Source organism: Rhopalosiphum maidis, chromosome 1 (genome assembly GCF_003676215.2).
Source record: "Rhopalosiphum maidis isolate BTI-1 chromosome 1, ASM367621v3, whole genome shotgun sequence".
Lineage (NCBI taxonomy): Eukaryota > Metazoa > Arthropoda > Insecta > Hemiptera > Aphididae > Rhopalosiphum > Rhopalosiphum maidis.
The window spans coordinates 34,482,127-34,499,331 of record NC_040877.1 but is presented as its reverse complement, the minus strand read 5'-3'; the positions used below and the strand labels follow the sequence as shown (position 1 = coordinate 34,499,331).

At 28.5% G+C, this 17,205-nt stretch overlaps 2 protein-coding genes across 2 annotated transcripts; one reads left to right on the top strand and one right to left on the bottom strand.

Annotated features, from left to right (window-relative positions):
* Positions 1-2,999: 2,999 nt before the first annotated feature.
* Positions 3,000-16,514, bottom strand: LOC113549419 (uncharacterized protein CG3556). The gene is made up of 8 exons (XM_026950701.1): positions 16,308-16,514; positions 6,898-7,218; positions 6,641-6,778; positions 5,781-5,941; positions 4,717-4,900; positions 4,303-4,573; positions 3,696-3,921; positions 3,000-3,610 (listed from the first exon to the last, which is right to left on the bottom strand). The coding sequence occupies exons 1-7, from the start codon at positions 16,423-16,425 to the stop codon at positions 3,705-3,707; spliced, it is 1,410 nt and encodes a 469-aa protein (XP_026806502.1). The 5' UTR covers positions 16,426-16,514; the 3' UTR covers positions 3,000-3,610; positions 3,696-3,704.
* LOC113549420 lies at positions 8,958-16,044 on the top strand. Its single transcript, XM_026950702.1, has 3 exons — positions 8,958-9,115; positions 12,166-12,327; positions 15,616-16,044. Exons 1-3 carry the CDS (start codon positions 9,065-9,067, stop codon positions 15,796-15,798), a joined length of 396 nt encoding a protein of 131 aa, XP_026806503.1. The 5' UTR covers positions 8,958-9,064; the 3' UTR covers positions 15,799-16,044.
* Positions 16,515-17,205: the final 691 nt, after the last annotated feature.

Here is a 17,205-nt window from a genome sequence, read left to right as displayed (position 1 = left end):
ATGTCAGAAAAATATTTGTTTTCTTTCTCAAACCCATGTGCAACATAAATAAAATGCATTCATGTAAAATTATTTTTTTTATAATTTTTGAGTAATTGTGAATTAAAATCAACTATTACAAAAATTATAGAGAATAATATTTTAAAGATTTGACTTATTGATTTTATATTTTACTATTATTTGACTTAATATTAAATATTAATAATAATAATAAAAAATTATTAACTAATATTAATTTGTCTTAAGTTAATATTTATACAAATTGCGTCATACTTTCAAAAAAATTATTCTCTAATATTTTTATAATCGGTGATTTTACTCTAAGATTACTCAAAAACATAAAAAAAAAATGATTTTGCATGAATATATTATTTCGTGTACGCGTAGCCCGTAAAGAGGAAACAAATAGTGCGCTGTTATCCTCTTAAAATTATTCACTGGCTACTGGTATAATATATAATGTAGTACTTTAATTTCACATTAATAATATATTTATGTATACTGTTAAAATTTAAAAAACCTTAATAATACGTTGTTTACATAGTAGTGCATTTATTAAGGGGTTTTAATGCTAACCGTTGTTTAGTATTGATTGTACAAAGATGTAGGTATGTTTTAATTTTTTAATTTTGTGTCTTTTTTTTTTATGACAGTAAAAATGCTACGATCTTCAACTTGATTATTTTTACCTTGGTTTCTGGTAGCAAATTGGATCTAGTTTGTATTTTGAAGGTTCGACTTTTCTAAAAAACCGTGAAAAAAAATTCTACTTCCCTTTTTTTGTACTTACTGGTATTGACCAAGACTAGGAGTTGGCTTCTGCTATGAATTGATTTTTATCGGATCACTTTATTCGTATATGATATTTAATTAAATAATAGTGAATACTAATATAGATCGATATCGATGTAACTATAGTTATTTTTACAAAAATATCGATATTTGATTATACACGTCGATACATTGCAATTTAATATTTATATTTTTATAGAAAATAAATTTAATGATTTAATCAGATATAATATAAAATAATAAATTAAAAAAGGTACCTAATTAAATGCACCGCTCTGCTGTATAATAGGTGTTGAGTGGGTCACTATAATCACTATAATAGCAGGTGTGTTAAATTTAAATTCAATGATATATCTATATTTATAAATATATCTGTATATGAAAAATGATTCTGAGCGGAAACTGTCTTATCAGATTATATTACCAAGACAAGTGTTATGAAAATTTATACAGTTATTAAAGTATTTTTTTTTACTTTTAGTATTATAAGTAGATTGATATACAATTTTGCGAAAATATTGCGTTAATTATACTTATTTTATTATGTTAATAATATAAAATAGAAATTTATACCTCATTATATCAACTCATATAATTTACAAATTAATAATATCTTTCATAAATACCGTAAGACAGTAAAAATATGTTCATAGTACCTATATAATATAAAATACATAAAAGTTAGCTCTCACGAATAATGTTTTTGAATTATAACTAAATTATTAATAAATCGTTATTTATCTTTAAGAAGATAAATAATTTCATTGAAATTGGAATTTTAAATGTCTATGATTTTTTTAGATTTTATGGATTCAATATGAAATACTTATGATTTTATGAAGAATATTGTGTTTAGTTTTCAAAACTTGAAAAGATTTTATGAATTTTTAACTAAAAAATGATTTGTAATTTTTCGTGGTTTTTATGAATTTTATTAAAATTTTAACTTAAAACGTTCATATAAAAATATCGTGACTATAGACTTTTGATGTTTTTTAATCAAGAAATTGACAACTTATGTGGAGCTTCGTAAATTTTCAAGCTTTTCTACTAAGCAAATAATTTTTAATCGACAGTTTTAGAAAATAAAACTAAAAAAATTGAAAATTTTCTTTTACTTATAATAGTAGCTCAATAATAATTAAAATGTTTAAAATTGTTTGATAAATATAAATTGATAATATAAACATTTGAGGAAACTTTTAAATATCTATGGTTATTTGTTTTTGAGTTACGTAAAAAAAAAAAATCGATTTTGTGAAAATTGGATTTGCGTAAAAATTACCGCTTTTTATTAATTTTTTATTTATTTTACTAGATTATAAAAATAAGTACTAGAGATTTTTAAGTTGGACTTCTCTAAAGTACAAACTAGATCCAATGTGGAATCCTAAATTACCCCCATTTTTGAAAATTGAATTAGTTTATCACAACTTATCGTGTTCTCATCCACAAAAAAAACTACATCATTGAAAAATCAATATATTTGCTCCGCTTAAAATCTAAAACATTTTCAGTGTGTGTATTTAAAAAATGGCCGATAAATTTGTTATTGGTACAATACGGTAATTATATTCAATATATATATAGTTCTTTCTTTGATATCGTGATTTCGCACAAAATATGTAAATGTACTTTTTGAGGCATGAAACTTAAGACTTAGTAGAGTGGGTAGATTAATGCATTAATAAGTAAAATGTCCATTATTGATAATTTATGTACCTACCTATAAATATTTATTTTTACCCTTTTTTAATCTGATCATGAATCATTGTGTGTTAGTTAAAAATACTATACCTTAAACGTTTTAATAGTCTGCATCGGCATTGTCCACGTGATATCGCTACATGTATTAAATAATATCGATTTAAAAAAATATAAATCTTGCTACAGTTGGAACAGGTTGATATCGGTTTTTAAGTAAAAGAATCATTTTGTCAAAGTTTAAACTTTATAAAAATTCCGTTATTACGTCAAGTGTACCACTTATGTTAATTGCAACACTGCGTGCATACAATTACTACATATTATGTATATTAGTGTATTATCATATTATATTTTTCGCTTAATAAGAAATAAACTTGAAAAACATTGATAAAGATTGATGATCCAGTCGTGCAGGGAAGTCATGTGGCTACAGCACAATTCTACTGAAGAAGATTTAAAAATAAGACAGGTAAAATTATTATGTTTTCATTTAAAATAAATAAAAGCAATTGATTGTGTATTCAGTATAACTATAAATATTATTTTATCTTAAATATTGGAAAATTATTTATAATAAGTAAGAGAGGATTTTGAAAGATAATGTTATCCACAGCTTTTCGAAGTTTTCGGTTATAAATACAATAAGTTATGCATTATGATATTATGCTTGTACAATATTGCATGTATATTATATATTAAGTGATGATAAAGTGACTAAGGCAATATATTTATATGGTTAGTACAGTGTATGTATATATAAATATATATAACATATATATGTACGTAAGCCACATTTGGCAAAATACAATTAATTATATCATATCTAATAGGTAATCGTATATAAGAAGCGTATAAACAGTGGTGAGTAGGTAAACAATTATAATATTAAAGTAGTTTGCAGAAAAAAAAATGTTGTTAACTTTTGTTTTTATAAGCGTAAGTACAGAGAAAAATAACTTTTGACACATAGTTTTCAACAAGTCTAAAATGAATATCACTTAATCCCTAGAAAAAAAGATATATTTTTTTAAAAATTATTATTTCTGTTAATTATTGTCGACCATAATATTTTAAATGTTGTATATAAACATCCGAAATCCCATTTGTCGTCCTGAAATAAAATGATTAATGCGTTATTAATTAATAGATAAAAAAAAAAACAAAAAATAATATAGATAGTTAAAGATAAGACAAACCTTTACAATTTAGAGCTTCTTATACCAAAATAAGTAGTGTTCGCCATTTTGCACGATTAGATCGTCAACACCGGTCGGAGCTACAAGTTGATTGCTCGGAGGATTTTGCGGGTCAGGACATGATCTCAGTTTGTACAACAGCCAAAAATGATAACTCATAGGTTCCTCTTTAAGTCCCGATAGGGTGTGCACGTAATGACCGTTTGGCCATTCCGTAGCTGAAAACCTATATAAAAATCAACTATTATGTATCCAAGTTTTGATAAGTAAATATTTCTGACTAGTTTAAAACAATTTTTTATTTTAACTTTTAAGGTTAATAATTGAAATTAGAGAGGTTTATCGTTGGCCAATGAAATAGTATGCATACAAACTTAATCGACTAAGTTTAGTAGTTCAAATTCTGTTCAATTTAAATGTATAATGTAGCTCAATTATTTCTTTCAATATATTATAAAGAACATTATTTTCAGAAATTTTAACTAAAATAAAAACTCAATAAATTTTGAAAATATTTAAATGTTTCTCTGTATTTAAGTACCTCTATATACACTATAGTTAGGTATTTTTTGCATCACCTGCATAACGATAAATTCATATAACGTACGTGAAAGCGCTGTCTAGATCAGACGCTCTTTGCATGATCTCGTAAAACGTGACGTTATGGTCGGCTGTGATGTTGATTGATCGTTTTTCCGTAATGTTGCTGCCGATCCACAGCGAATAGCTAACCGTCACGTTTGTGCCGCTGTCCGAAATCTGTGGCAGATGGTATTCGTCGGTGGCAACAGGTTCGCTCACGTTGACGGATATCGGACGTTTGGTGTCGATGGCCGACGGGTGAGGTATGATCACCGCGGTACCGACGTTATCCTTATCTATATATCGTTATTCACCATATATTATAATTAAAGGCGTATTGCTAACCTAACAGACGTGTATAATATGAATTAGGACGCCGGCTCATCACAACCCGCGACTAACCCCGTCCCCCCCACACGCAGATTTCTACAGCACTCACCAGCTCCGGGTCGGACCTCGCAGTGGTCGGCTATCCCCTCGGCGACGCCCGACACGCGCGCCAAGGCGATTATCACTTCGGCCGTCGTTGCGATGTCGAAGAAAGCTCCGTCGGGTCCTTGATGGTTTAACAGCCAATCGACTGCGTTAGTTCGATTCCACGTGGCTTTGCCTTCTTGTAACGCCTGTATATCAGCAGCAGAACGGACAACGAATTGTAATTATTATTTATGAACAGCAATTATTTATTTAGGTATTATATCAATAATAATATAAAAGCAAGTTGATCCAGTCGTCGACTGCAGCCATAGATACGTTTCCGTATACATTGCAGTGGCGGATACAGCTGGAAGGGGACTTAAAAAGTGATGGAGTGCAAAGAGGTAGATTGACCATTCCAAGCACGCTATTTTTGTTTTGCTTTATTTTCTCTTATTGCATTCATTTGTAGGTTGATAAATGATAATAATACAAGTTAATGAGCAATATAATGATAAACCAATAAAGAAGACCGGAGCTAATGATGGATACACTCATGTTTTTTTTTCACACTTATATAATTCTGTTTCACGTTTATCTAATGTCCTTTATTCGCTTAATAAATATGTAACTTATTAAATAGTATCTACTCAATTATCATCTATATGATTAACTGGCAGTTTGGTACAAAAGTAAAAAATGAAAAAAAAATGTTCTCTCAACTACACCCAAAAGTTAAAATATTTTGGTTGAATATTTGGACCAAATAATTTGGCTAAAATGTATTTTATTTCTAATTTTATTTCTTTTTATAAACTTACTTCAATAACCAACTTGCCCCCGCCTCTAAGTTTAAAGCTAACATGTATTATGTTTAATTATATACGTATAGTAGTGTGCTGATACCAATAATATGACAATATAAAATATTTATTAATATAAGAAATGTATAGTTTATTTTATAGATTACACATCCTAGGAACACTATTGTATAAGTACAGCTTTTGGCATTCTTCTCTACATATATACAATGAATATCTTCATCTACTATTGAAATTTTTATAGGTTATGATTTATAGTACTCACTCGGATTGCAAGTGCAGTCGTGTGAAGACTACCAAATCCTCCGTCCAGTTGTTGTAGCGCTATCAATGTCGCTAATGGTTTCTTTAGTAACGGTTTTACGTTTCGGTTGCGATGATCATGTTCTACACACTGAAGGGCTAATATGGCCACACTCAATGAATCTGAAAACAAACATACATCGTTATTCGTTTATTTAGAAAACATAAAATCGGCCTATTAAAAATCAAAATAATGATATTCAGTGATCGTTTCACAAAATGTTCAGCTAAAACGTATGATCTTATAGAATGATTTTACTACACTGGGACTGGGGTTAGATACTTAGGTAACGATAATGAATTTACAGTGATAAAAATAATACACTTGTCACCTACATTGTATAGTTTAAATGATAGGTTTAATGCAGGTCACCTGCAGGATAGGTATAATGTCTTAAATCGTGATAGTTATTATTTTACTATATAAATATAAAATTCTTGTAAATAATAACTTATTATAAATTAATTTTACATTTTGAATCGTTTCGTACTTTGATTTATATCTTATTTTATTTCAATTGTATAATAAATTAATTTGTAGGTAAGTGTACCGGTATGTTTATTGTATTTTATATTGTTTACTTATATTTTTTTTATTTTTACTAATCGTCAATCACTACGGCTGCATTATAACTTGAAGGCGGTTTTCGTCGTTATAATTGAATAGTATATCCAAATTAGATATACACACATATATATTGGCTAAATATTAGAAAATTCACACTTCTATTATTATTTTAGGATATAGGTACGACTATAATAATAGGATTATTAAACTTATGGACGTATAGTTATTGTTTTCTATATTGTATTGTAACTAACCCACTGTGTGCTTAGTATTGGCTATCTCCATTAGTCTTCTAATGTGTCTTTTTCTGACATGCGTACCCGATTCACACGCCACCAAGGAGCTATACGAGAAATCCAAATCGGATATAGTTTCATGTTGTAGCAACGAGCCTGAAAAATAAAACTATTGAATTAACACCACGTTACACGTTTAACATCAACACGACGATTGCTAAAATCGATTACAATTTTTACTAACTACTAATGGAAATTTTTTTTATAGTTTTTACCAATCAAATCGTGTCCGTGGAATTGTCTTGGATCGTGGCAAGCACTAGCCAACGCCATTGAATACGTCGCAATGTTAGCTACGGTTAACGCTTCGTCTTCGTCGTCTTGTTGTTGAAGAGTAACCGAATCTGGGTCGTGGTGTTGCCATAGTCTGGCTAAAAGCTCTATTTCCAGTTGTTTGGCGCTCAGTTCCCGTTCTAGACGTCCCCCAGTTTTCGTCATCTCCATTGCCACGATGGCCTGAGCAGTGTCCGTTCCGGTTCCCCATCCCCAGTCTTTGCTCCGTTGTAAAGTAAGCCAGTCAATAGCTCGTTGTAATTCTGTAACACAATAAAATATATTAATTTCCGTTCAAACAAACGTGGTTTTAATGAAAATCCAATGACCGGATACGATTAACGCTGAGGCTACAACAAATTACTGCACAAAGCGTTGATAAACACATAGACTAGTGTATTATTTTATTATTTGATGATAGCTTTGTTTAGCGAGTATTGTCTTTTTTCATTTTCCAAATTAAAACATTTTATTAATGCATTTATTGTTAAAATGGATTGTAAGCTATAATGTATTAATTGGATTTTGCTATAGCATAATAAATAATTGAAATAATCAAATAACTAATAAATATAAATAAAATTACATAACTAGTGAAAGCTCAGTTATTTCAATTTGTATTTTAAGGTAAAACAATACATTTATGAGGCTATAAATAATATTATATTATTAGGTACATTAATTTTTACACAAAATATTTTCTATTATATTCGATGAACATTAAATAATTAACAATATTTAATAAACAACAAAAGATAAAATCATAGAAGAGTATTTAATAAAACCAATTAAATAAATATCGATAAACCATTACTATTTATTGTTAAATTTTCGAATTTATGAATATAATATTCTAGAATGCATTTTTAAGTTTGAAACATTTATTAAATTAATATTATTACGAGCGTAGCTATCTTATTTTATTAGTTGTTACATATGGTAGAATCTATTAGGAATGAACGTGTCGGTTTCAAAAAATGCATCTCTAATTAACTGTTGTGTTGTAACTATATTTTATATATATATGTGCGTGTAAAACAGTATGTTAGTAAATGATTAGAAATTGTTCTGAAATATGTATTAATATACCTATATCTTCAGAATGTATTATAAGCAAATATATATAAATAGTATTGAATTTATTCATCGTCAAAACACGAAATTTCGAGTTAAAATTGACTCATACTAATGTTGGCTTTAATACAAATCATTCAGCAGGTGTATATAATATATATGTATGTATATGTTATATTATTTACTTAGTTTATCAACATCAGTGTAGTTTGTATTACGCAACAATGATAGTATAACCCACTTATGTGTAGGTAACGTTACCTCCGAATCAACGTAAATTCTAAGGATGTAAAGGTCTAATATAACATATCAAACGTCAATATTGCAGATGCGAAATTATTTAGCATTAATTGTCATGTTAACCGCAACGTCCGCAACCACCATCATCTAAAACTACCTAAATCAATTCATACATAAATCACTCCTGTCACTCTCCGTGTCTAATATTTGGCGATTTATGTGATGGATTACTATTGTGATATCACACTTAAGTCTTGTTCAACTCTGTCAACACAATATATGCCCTGAACGATCGTTAGATGACTACACAATTCACTTTAATTAATTTATTGATTACAATTTGGGAGCTATATTACATACAATGCGCGTGCAGTGATTTGATTTAATTGTGTAGTTGATCGAGTATACAAATTCTGATTATTCGAACTATTTAAATTGATAGTTAATATGTATTAGTATGTAAATTACTAGTTTCTTAAAATTTAAAATAATTAAAGTGATTTAATATGAGTCATTTTTTTTATAATTTGCACGATAATATAATATGTTTAAATTTATCATGTTTATTATAACCGTTATAATACACTATGACATTATGGTGCACTAACTATATTGTAGTCTACAACCTCGCCCATAAATGACATAGATAAGTAATGTGTGAGCATCGGCAGAGTGCTAGTTTTATACCACTCATTAGTTGTTAATATTGCTATAGTGAAGAATAATATTGTATAGACTGTAAATTGTAATATCAGTTGTTTGTATATTTATTTAAAAAAAATTTAAAATTAAATCATGACTTCATTAATTTCATCTATAATATTTCGTCTTAAACTGGCACAAGTAGTGAGTATTGCATTAAAAAAAAAATGTACAATATATGTTTGGTTCTGGTTTGGTTAAAATAATATTGAAACTCAATTTTGCGATACAACCATTGTCCTAATACTTTTATGAATATTATAATTATTGTAGGTTTATTAAATTTGGTTTTTTTAAAAATTATATAATAAGTAATAAATTATGATACTTGATAATTAATTATACTAATATTATATGTTATTTTACATACGTAAAGGTAATTATTATTTGTGTAATAAATTATTATCAACATAAAGGTAATATGCTAGGTAACTATAATACTATTTAGCCATATAGGTATATTGAAAATTAAATAAATTAATACAAATATATTCAGTATTGTTGGTAACATAACATACTTATTTGCATTAGGAAACATGTAGATTTAAGAATTAAGTAATACGAACACATTCTTTATGATTCCTACCAAAGTCTTATTACATTCTTAAATTCTTAATTAAGAATATATAAGAATTAAATTCCAACCATCGGTAAGCTATTCATGAGACATGTATTAATTATTGATGGTTATATTCACACCTGGGTAGAGAAATAGATATTATACAGTTTACACTTAGATAAAAGTATAAAACACGACTAAATTTATGGTCTTAGCGTTTATGGCCAGGGTTTATTTTCTTATCAGTTATCATTGTTGTAAGAGTCATGTGGTTCTATATATTGAAAATATATTTTTGTAGTTATTGTTTGAATCTTGTTTTCGTTAATTTTGTTTACTAAACTTAAAAGTATTATTACGATTTATTGTGATCTGTTTTTGTAATATATTCGTGTATCTAATGGTTATCTATAATTCAATAATTAAATAGCTTAACAGCTATTTTATAAGTAAACATTTTTTCGTGAATAACTTAAATAATTTAGTTCCATTGAATGTCTAAAATCAAACAAAACATGAAAATTTAAAATTTGGTTGTTATAATTTATGATAATAGTTTTGTCTAGTTTATTTAATTTTGAATCGCGACAATATTGTGTGCATATGTGTGTTGAGCCATTGCACGGACAATTATTATTGGACACAAAATATATAATTTGTAATGTGTATAAAGTATACAACACTGTATTGATAATAATGACAATACATCATAATATATTAAGCTACTTAATAATATGCTTAATTTAAAAATAGTACCTACACAAAAAATAGTGAAATATAGTTTATGTAATATTATTTTTCACGTATGTTGTATTAAAAAGAATTATTTTTTTAGAAAAATTATGTTTTTGTAAGTAGATATAAAAATATTTAATATGCGTATATTAAATTATTGTTATAATTTCTGTAGGCCATAATTTTATAAAATGTACATTACTCATAAAAATAGCGGAGTATGATAATGGTTTTTATGGCAAATTTCGATTTATAAAAATTGTGTCTTCAATTCATTTCTTTTTAAGATACGTAATATTCAATGATATTACGGTATTAAATATAAATATATTTAAAAATACAATAGTCACAGTTATAAATTTAACTTGCTTTATAATGATATTGTATAATTGTATATTAAATTATCACGTCCAAATAACGGGGTAGAGGTATGTCTCTGGGCTCTACATCTGTAGCCATATATTATATAGTCATGTGGTTACGTCAGCTTAAAATATTATCATTGAGAAATTTAAGTGGTTGTTTGAAGACTACTAATAACATTAATTTTTACAGGCTTTGTAAGATAATTAACAAAAAAATATTGTAACTATACATTTTTGAATATTGTTTTAATTAGTAAAGGTAAATGAGCAACTTTCAAGCATTTTTACGTACATTTTCTAACAGTATTTCTAGAAATAGAAGTATTTCTATTAATATAGAAATATTAAAAATATTTTGAAAATTTTCTTTTACATAGAAATTAATGATATAACCATTTGGTGATAATTTGAAGTATTTGGAGTTATTCATTTTTGAATTACAACAAAATAAAAAACAATTTTATCAAACACTTTCGAATAATTTCCATTTTTCCGCAATTTTCAGTTTTTTTTTCCCGATTATTTTGAAAAGTAGTAGAATACTTCTCTTTTGAACCCCAAAATATCAACTAAGATCTAATTTTCTACAAAAAACCACCCTAAAATTTGAAAACCTATGTATTTTTATTGCCCAAAAGTTGATGACAGATAAAAAAAACCATACATAATTGTAAAATTAGTGTATTAATCGCTCCTAAAAATTCAAAATAGGTACCAAACGGTGAAAATCATAATAATTATTTAGTACAATAATTAACTATAGTAATTTTAAAATAATAGATATTTTTTTATTAATTTAGAGAATTTATAATTGATTAATCAATAAAAATTAAATGTATTTGTAATTTTATGTAAATTTTAAATTATTTTAAGAATAAAATAAATATGTGATATAATTAGAAATAATACTAATAATAGGCAGCTTTTATTTTAAAGTGATCATATTTAACTATTAAATTATATATTTTTAATGTAGACAACATTTTAGTATTTGAATTTTAATGAAATGATTGATAAGTTATTGATGAATTTTACAAATTAATTAATCAATGGTGATATTACTGATATTAGAGTACCTACCTAATTTTTAAGTTAGGTGTACACCGATTTATCTAATATCGTAATGTTCAATCCGGGAAAAGAATAGGAAATTAGGACTGCATTTTTTTACATTGGTTGCAAGGGAGGGTTATAATAACAGATCATATTTTACCAAAATATGTTTGAATAAATTTATCATTTCACAAATGTTAAGTGTTCGAGAAAGGGTCGATGATTAAATAAATAGAATTATATACAAGTATAATAATAGGTATACAATTATCGAGTTATCTTAATATTAATATTTTAGTAATTTAATATGACTCGTGTGAATTTTATACGCCAACATTATTTTTACTGTTTACTATTTTATTTGTATTAATTATTCTTATTTTAAATTGAATGAGAGCATAAGAAAAAATTAATAAAAAATGTAACTGAAAATGTTAATATACATAATAAATTATAATAGTATATTTATTTTTATTTTTTAGATTCTTTCTTTTGGAAGTATCATACCAGTGTTCGCAGAATTGTCTGTTACCTTTTCACAGTTCACGTCAGATTTCGTGTACTTAACGTTGTACAGTTATCTGGGCATTGGTATTATCACTCTAGTGAGCTTATGTATAGCAGAACCAATCTCCGATAAATTGGTAAATATAATATATGTATACATTACTTAACGTACACATTGCTCAAATAACCTAAAAGGTCAAAGTTTATATTTATACAACCTTCCCTTAAAGACCTAACCTTTAACATAATACACACGTATGTAAATTACTGTCATTGCAGGTTTTAAGGGTACCCAGGAGAAACTCTGTTGAAAATCTTTAACTCTCGTTAACTCCCTCCCCATTTTCCTCATTCTGTATTTCTTCTCTTTATGCTTTATACGATGTGCGTGGTTCAAAGTTCGAGTATATTAAGTATATACTCGGTAAGTAAATAGCCCGAAGGTTTTATCATAAATTTAAACTAAAAACGTCATGTGTAAAGAATTATTAATGAACTCGGGGTCACAAAATCCAACGATTTTTTTTACATAATAGGTGTATATCTACAATTTAAGGTAAAGCTTCAATATCATAGCATTTAAAAACTTGATTTATCATAAACGATTATTGTCTATGACACTTATTATAAAGTTTGAACTTATACAAATAATATATAAATATAATAAGACACTTATAACCTATATTTTTTTATTGATGCTTTGTTTCCTAAACAATACTAAAGGTACTATACAGTAGGTATACATATATAGTAAGTATTACTATACATATAATATTGAAAAAATAAAGTTAAACATTTTAAAATTTAATTTTATATTTTGTTTTGTCGAAGGTCTTCTTTTTTCATAAAAATATATTTGATTAATGAGAAATGTTTATCATCAATACTATTGAATCTCAATTTTTCTTGAGTTGACATCATGACATTTGCAGTAAAAAAAAGTTTATTATAAATATAATATTTAATATAAAATATTAATTATAAAAAATAAATAAAATATAGATAACGATTGTATTTATCATTGAATCGATGTGGGGAAGTTGTATAGAATTTAAAAACGTCCTTAAAGTAAATGATTTATTTTATTATTTTTTTATCACAGTATTATAATTGTCGAGTATTTATTTATATCGGACAATAAATTGTTGAAATATTAGGAAAGAAATTTCCGATTGACCTTCCGATTGATTTATTTTATTATTTTTTTATCACAGTATTATAATTGTCGAGTATTTATTTATATCGGACAATAAATTGTTGAAATATTAGGAAAGAAATTTACGATTGACCTCGATAACATTTTATATGACATATGAACGTCTAAAAGAACATGTGTAAAGTCACACAAGTCCATCCACTACACCCCATAAATAAAATACTATGAAGTATGACGTATCATAGGTCGTAATAGTGTAATACTATAATAGTCATACACATACGAATAAATGTAATACTAAACATTTTTTTAGTGGGATAGTAATTTATAATGGTGTTCATTTACGGCATTTTTAACTAAAATATAATATAGATTATTAGGTATGCGAAATAATTATCCATTTTGCGAGTTACTAATAATTAGATTTCCTTTTCCGCTTTTGAAACAAGTGAAATTCTTACATAGTTATTCATTAATTGCAATAGCTCAAAGGGCAAAAAACTTATATTTAATTAGAAATAAAAGATAATTCATCATATAAGATTGTTATTTTAATGTTATATATGTTTTATTTTAAAAAATTTACTTTAGGTAGGTACCTATTATTGTTATTATTAGCGGCTCTATTTTGACCGTATGATTTATTTTCAATGTTAAATCTTATCAGATTATAATTATTTATAATTTCATAATTCGCCCCTTTTGGCGATAAAAATGTATGACCCTCGAGTTCATTGCTCTATTAAATTAGTATGTATAGAATTTACCCACCACTCATGATTTTTACATATTAAATAATTTTATTTTAAGCCGTAGGCATATAGATTTTTGATGTATTTCTACAAATACTTTTATTATTTTGTACCTATGCATCGCAATTTTTTATATCTTTTACCGATTGGCGTTTGATGATTATAATCAATATTTAATATAATAACATATCTAATATCATTGATTATAAATATTAGTATTTAAAATCAATGCTATTATATTTTGACAAAACAGTAATAATATAATGGATTGTAATATTTTATTAGGCGTACATTTTTCAAACTGGATATAAGTTATGTATGCATTTATTTTCTATGTGACAAAATTCTATAAGCAAACATGCCGTACGTCATAAAATTTTCACACGTTAAATTTGTTTAAAGGTGCCCGCTTTAATAATATAATAATCCGACTAATTCGGCGACGTTACTTGCCGCCACCGTAGTCAACGCACACGCACACACAGGAAAAGGGATGTCGAACACATAACGAAGGGTTAATATGACCCTATATGACTATTGACTATATATATTATAAACACGCACATACATATATAAATTACACGCGTCTGTGTGCAGGGAAAATTAATGAGCCAGCTATATTGGGTGTAAAAAATTCATTGTCACATGCTGCCGAGGGAAAAACTCGCGTGTTGAACAACCAAAGTAGAGGAAGGAGCTCCGTTATAATTTCGTATGTTATTATTATATTTTTCCGGCGTGACAGAAAATTGGATGCGAAATATAATAACAACACGCGCGCGACCCACACACACACACACACACACATACTATAGCTAGCCCAACGATCAATATCACCCGGCTGATTGTTGTATGTTTCACAAAACATACCACGGGCCTCTGCGGTATGTTCGATATTTAATAAAATTATGTGGGTATACAGTTAGTACTTGAACGAATCGAAATTAAACAGAACTTATGTCCCGGAACGTGTTTATATATAATACGTACCTAATACGTTAATGACGTATTTAATGGGAGGCAGTGGGTAGTGAGTATCAGTAAATTATATTCACTAAAAATTTGATATAATATATTATTGTTATAATAATTCACCTAACTAAAAAAATATGTTTTTTGAAAATAATAGAATTTTTAATTTTTTATAAGTATTTAAAAGACATGAATGTGTTTGTTGGCATATATACAAATTTTATGTTATATATATATATGATTAAACGATCTTATTATATTAAATCAGGGATGATTGTTTGGAGTGAAAGTCCATTGTTTTGTGAAAATTAAACCTATCTCTCTCGAGTACCTCCCTCTACCCTCTTGATTAAATTTTTTTAAATACGTATTTTAGTCACATCATAGCAAAAATCAACTGTCCGGATATGTTTTTAGTTTAATTTTCACGGCCCTCCCCCCACCCAAGTGCGCACGTGCTCAGACGTTGTTTCACAATAGTTATTGTTATTATATTACACTGTCATTGTTTTTGTTGTCGCTACATCGAGTTTCTTCATTTCTAGGCTCTATACTCTTCGGGTCTGGCCGTGATCCTGCACCTAATATCGGCATTCTTTATCATTAAAGACGTGTTCGGCTACGAGGAGCTATGGGGACTGCGGATCATCAGCGGACTGTGCACCGTAGCGAACGCCGTGGCCTACGGATGGGAAGTGTTGTACGCAACGAAATTTATCCATCACTGATGATCACCCGCCGATGACGGCTCTCTACGCCGGAAAAAAAGAAACGACGATCAGTCGAAAATTCAATATATTTATATAATAGGTATCTTTTTTGTTCTCTCCTATATGGGTACTATATTATTTAATTTTCCGTCGCCACATTATCGTATAGTATATATGTATATAATATAGAATAATGAATGTCGCTATCGTATTTGTACAGGTATACCAATATATAATTTATAATAATATACTATTTATAATACATTTCCTGTTAATGATTAACATAATTATTTATTAATTTATCACAAACAGTTGATGCAGCAAACGTTGTTTTGCCCCAAAAAATTATTTTATTAATAACTGTATACGCGGCATTGGCCGTGAAAAGAATATTACGCGTTAAAACCTTCAGAACATTAAAAAAATTCTGTTGAACAATGAACATCATATATTATTTATCGAACGAAAAAAAAAATAATTTATTACTCGTGTCATCGATAATAGTTCGTTAATACTGTCGACCTTACCTGATTTGTCTTTGACGGCATTTTGGGCGGCGGCCAGATGTGGTACGACCGCAATGACAACGGCGGCGATGATTATCGCGGCAGCCGGTGGCCACCGTGGTCGTCGTCGTGTAGCCATATGACTACGGTGGTGCGACTACGCGGTGGTGCCGGGACATTGAGCCGACGTACTTCGCGGCGTCAGTGGCGGCGGCGGCGGCGTCAGTGAGGGCTCCCGACCAGTTGCGCCGCGTGCGCGTTCGATAAGCTGCCGCCGTCGCGCCGAAGCTGCTGGCCACGCCTACCCCACAACGGTCAACGCGACGCCACCGCTAGGCATCTGTGGCGCCTGTACGTCGCCGCGCCGATCGACAAGCGGGCGCGCGCTCCTCGCGGGGGTGGGTGAATAGTAAGGAGTTGTAAGGGGGAACATAACCTAGATCGCATTACTTTTTATTTCTCATACCCTCATCCCCGTCCGACGAGTGGTAGTCGCTGCCGTCATACGGTGCGCACACCTCTGCTCTTCCACCGCAGACGCAGCAGCGAGTGGAGATACAAATATGATAAGGTTTTCCGGAGGGATGTCTACTGTACGACCGACGCACTTGCCCGATGAAATAAATATATATGTATAAATGCGGTTTGGGGATGTGCGTGGTAGATGAAGGAGAAATGAATATTTCCGGCACGATTGAAAATCAATTTGCCCTCCCGCGGTTAGGTCACAAATGCTGCACGGTTAGAAGAAATGCCAAAAATGCTGTAAAAAGAAAAAAAAAAACGAAGATTATATTAATATACGTGCATTTCGTTTATTAAATAGTATATATATATATATATATATATATTAGGTACACCGACGATAATGATGAAATATATATATATCTTTGAAATATTACTGGCATAATGTCGTCGT

Excerpts from the sequence above, each read along its gene's own strand:
- LOC113549420 (XM_026950702.1), top strand. The coding sequence starts at position 9,065 with ATGACTTCATTAATTTCATCTATAATATTTCGTCTTAAACTGGCACAA. Across the intron at positions 9,116-12,165 it reads GTCTTAAACTGGCACAAGTA|ATTCTTTCTTTTGGAAGTAT; the intron begins GTGAGTATTGCA and ends TTTATTTTTTAG. Across the intron at positions 12,328-15,615 it reads AACCAATCTCCGATAAATTG|GCTCTATACTCTTCGGGTCT; the intron begins GTAAATATAATA and ends CTTCATTTCTAG.
- LOC113549419 (XM_026950701.1), bottom strand. The coding sequence starts at position 16,425 with ATGGCTACACGACGACGACCACGGTGGCCACCGGCTGCCGCGATAATC. Across the intron at positions 6,779-6,897 it reads CCACGGACACGATTTGATTG|GCTCGTTGCTACAACATGAA; the intron begins GTAAAAACTATA and ends TTTATTTTTCAG. Across the intron at positions 3,922-4,302 it reads GATCTAGACAGCGCTTTCAC|GTTTTCAGCTACGGAATGGC; the intron begins GTACGTTATATG and ends ATTTTTATATAG.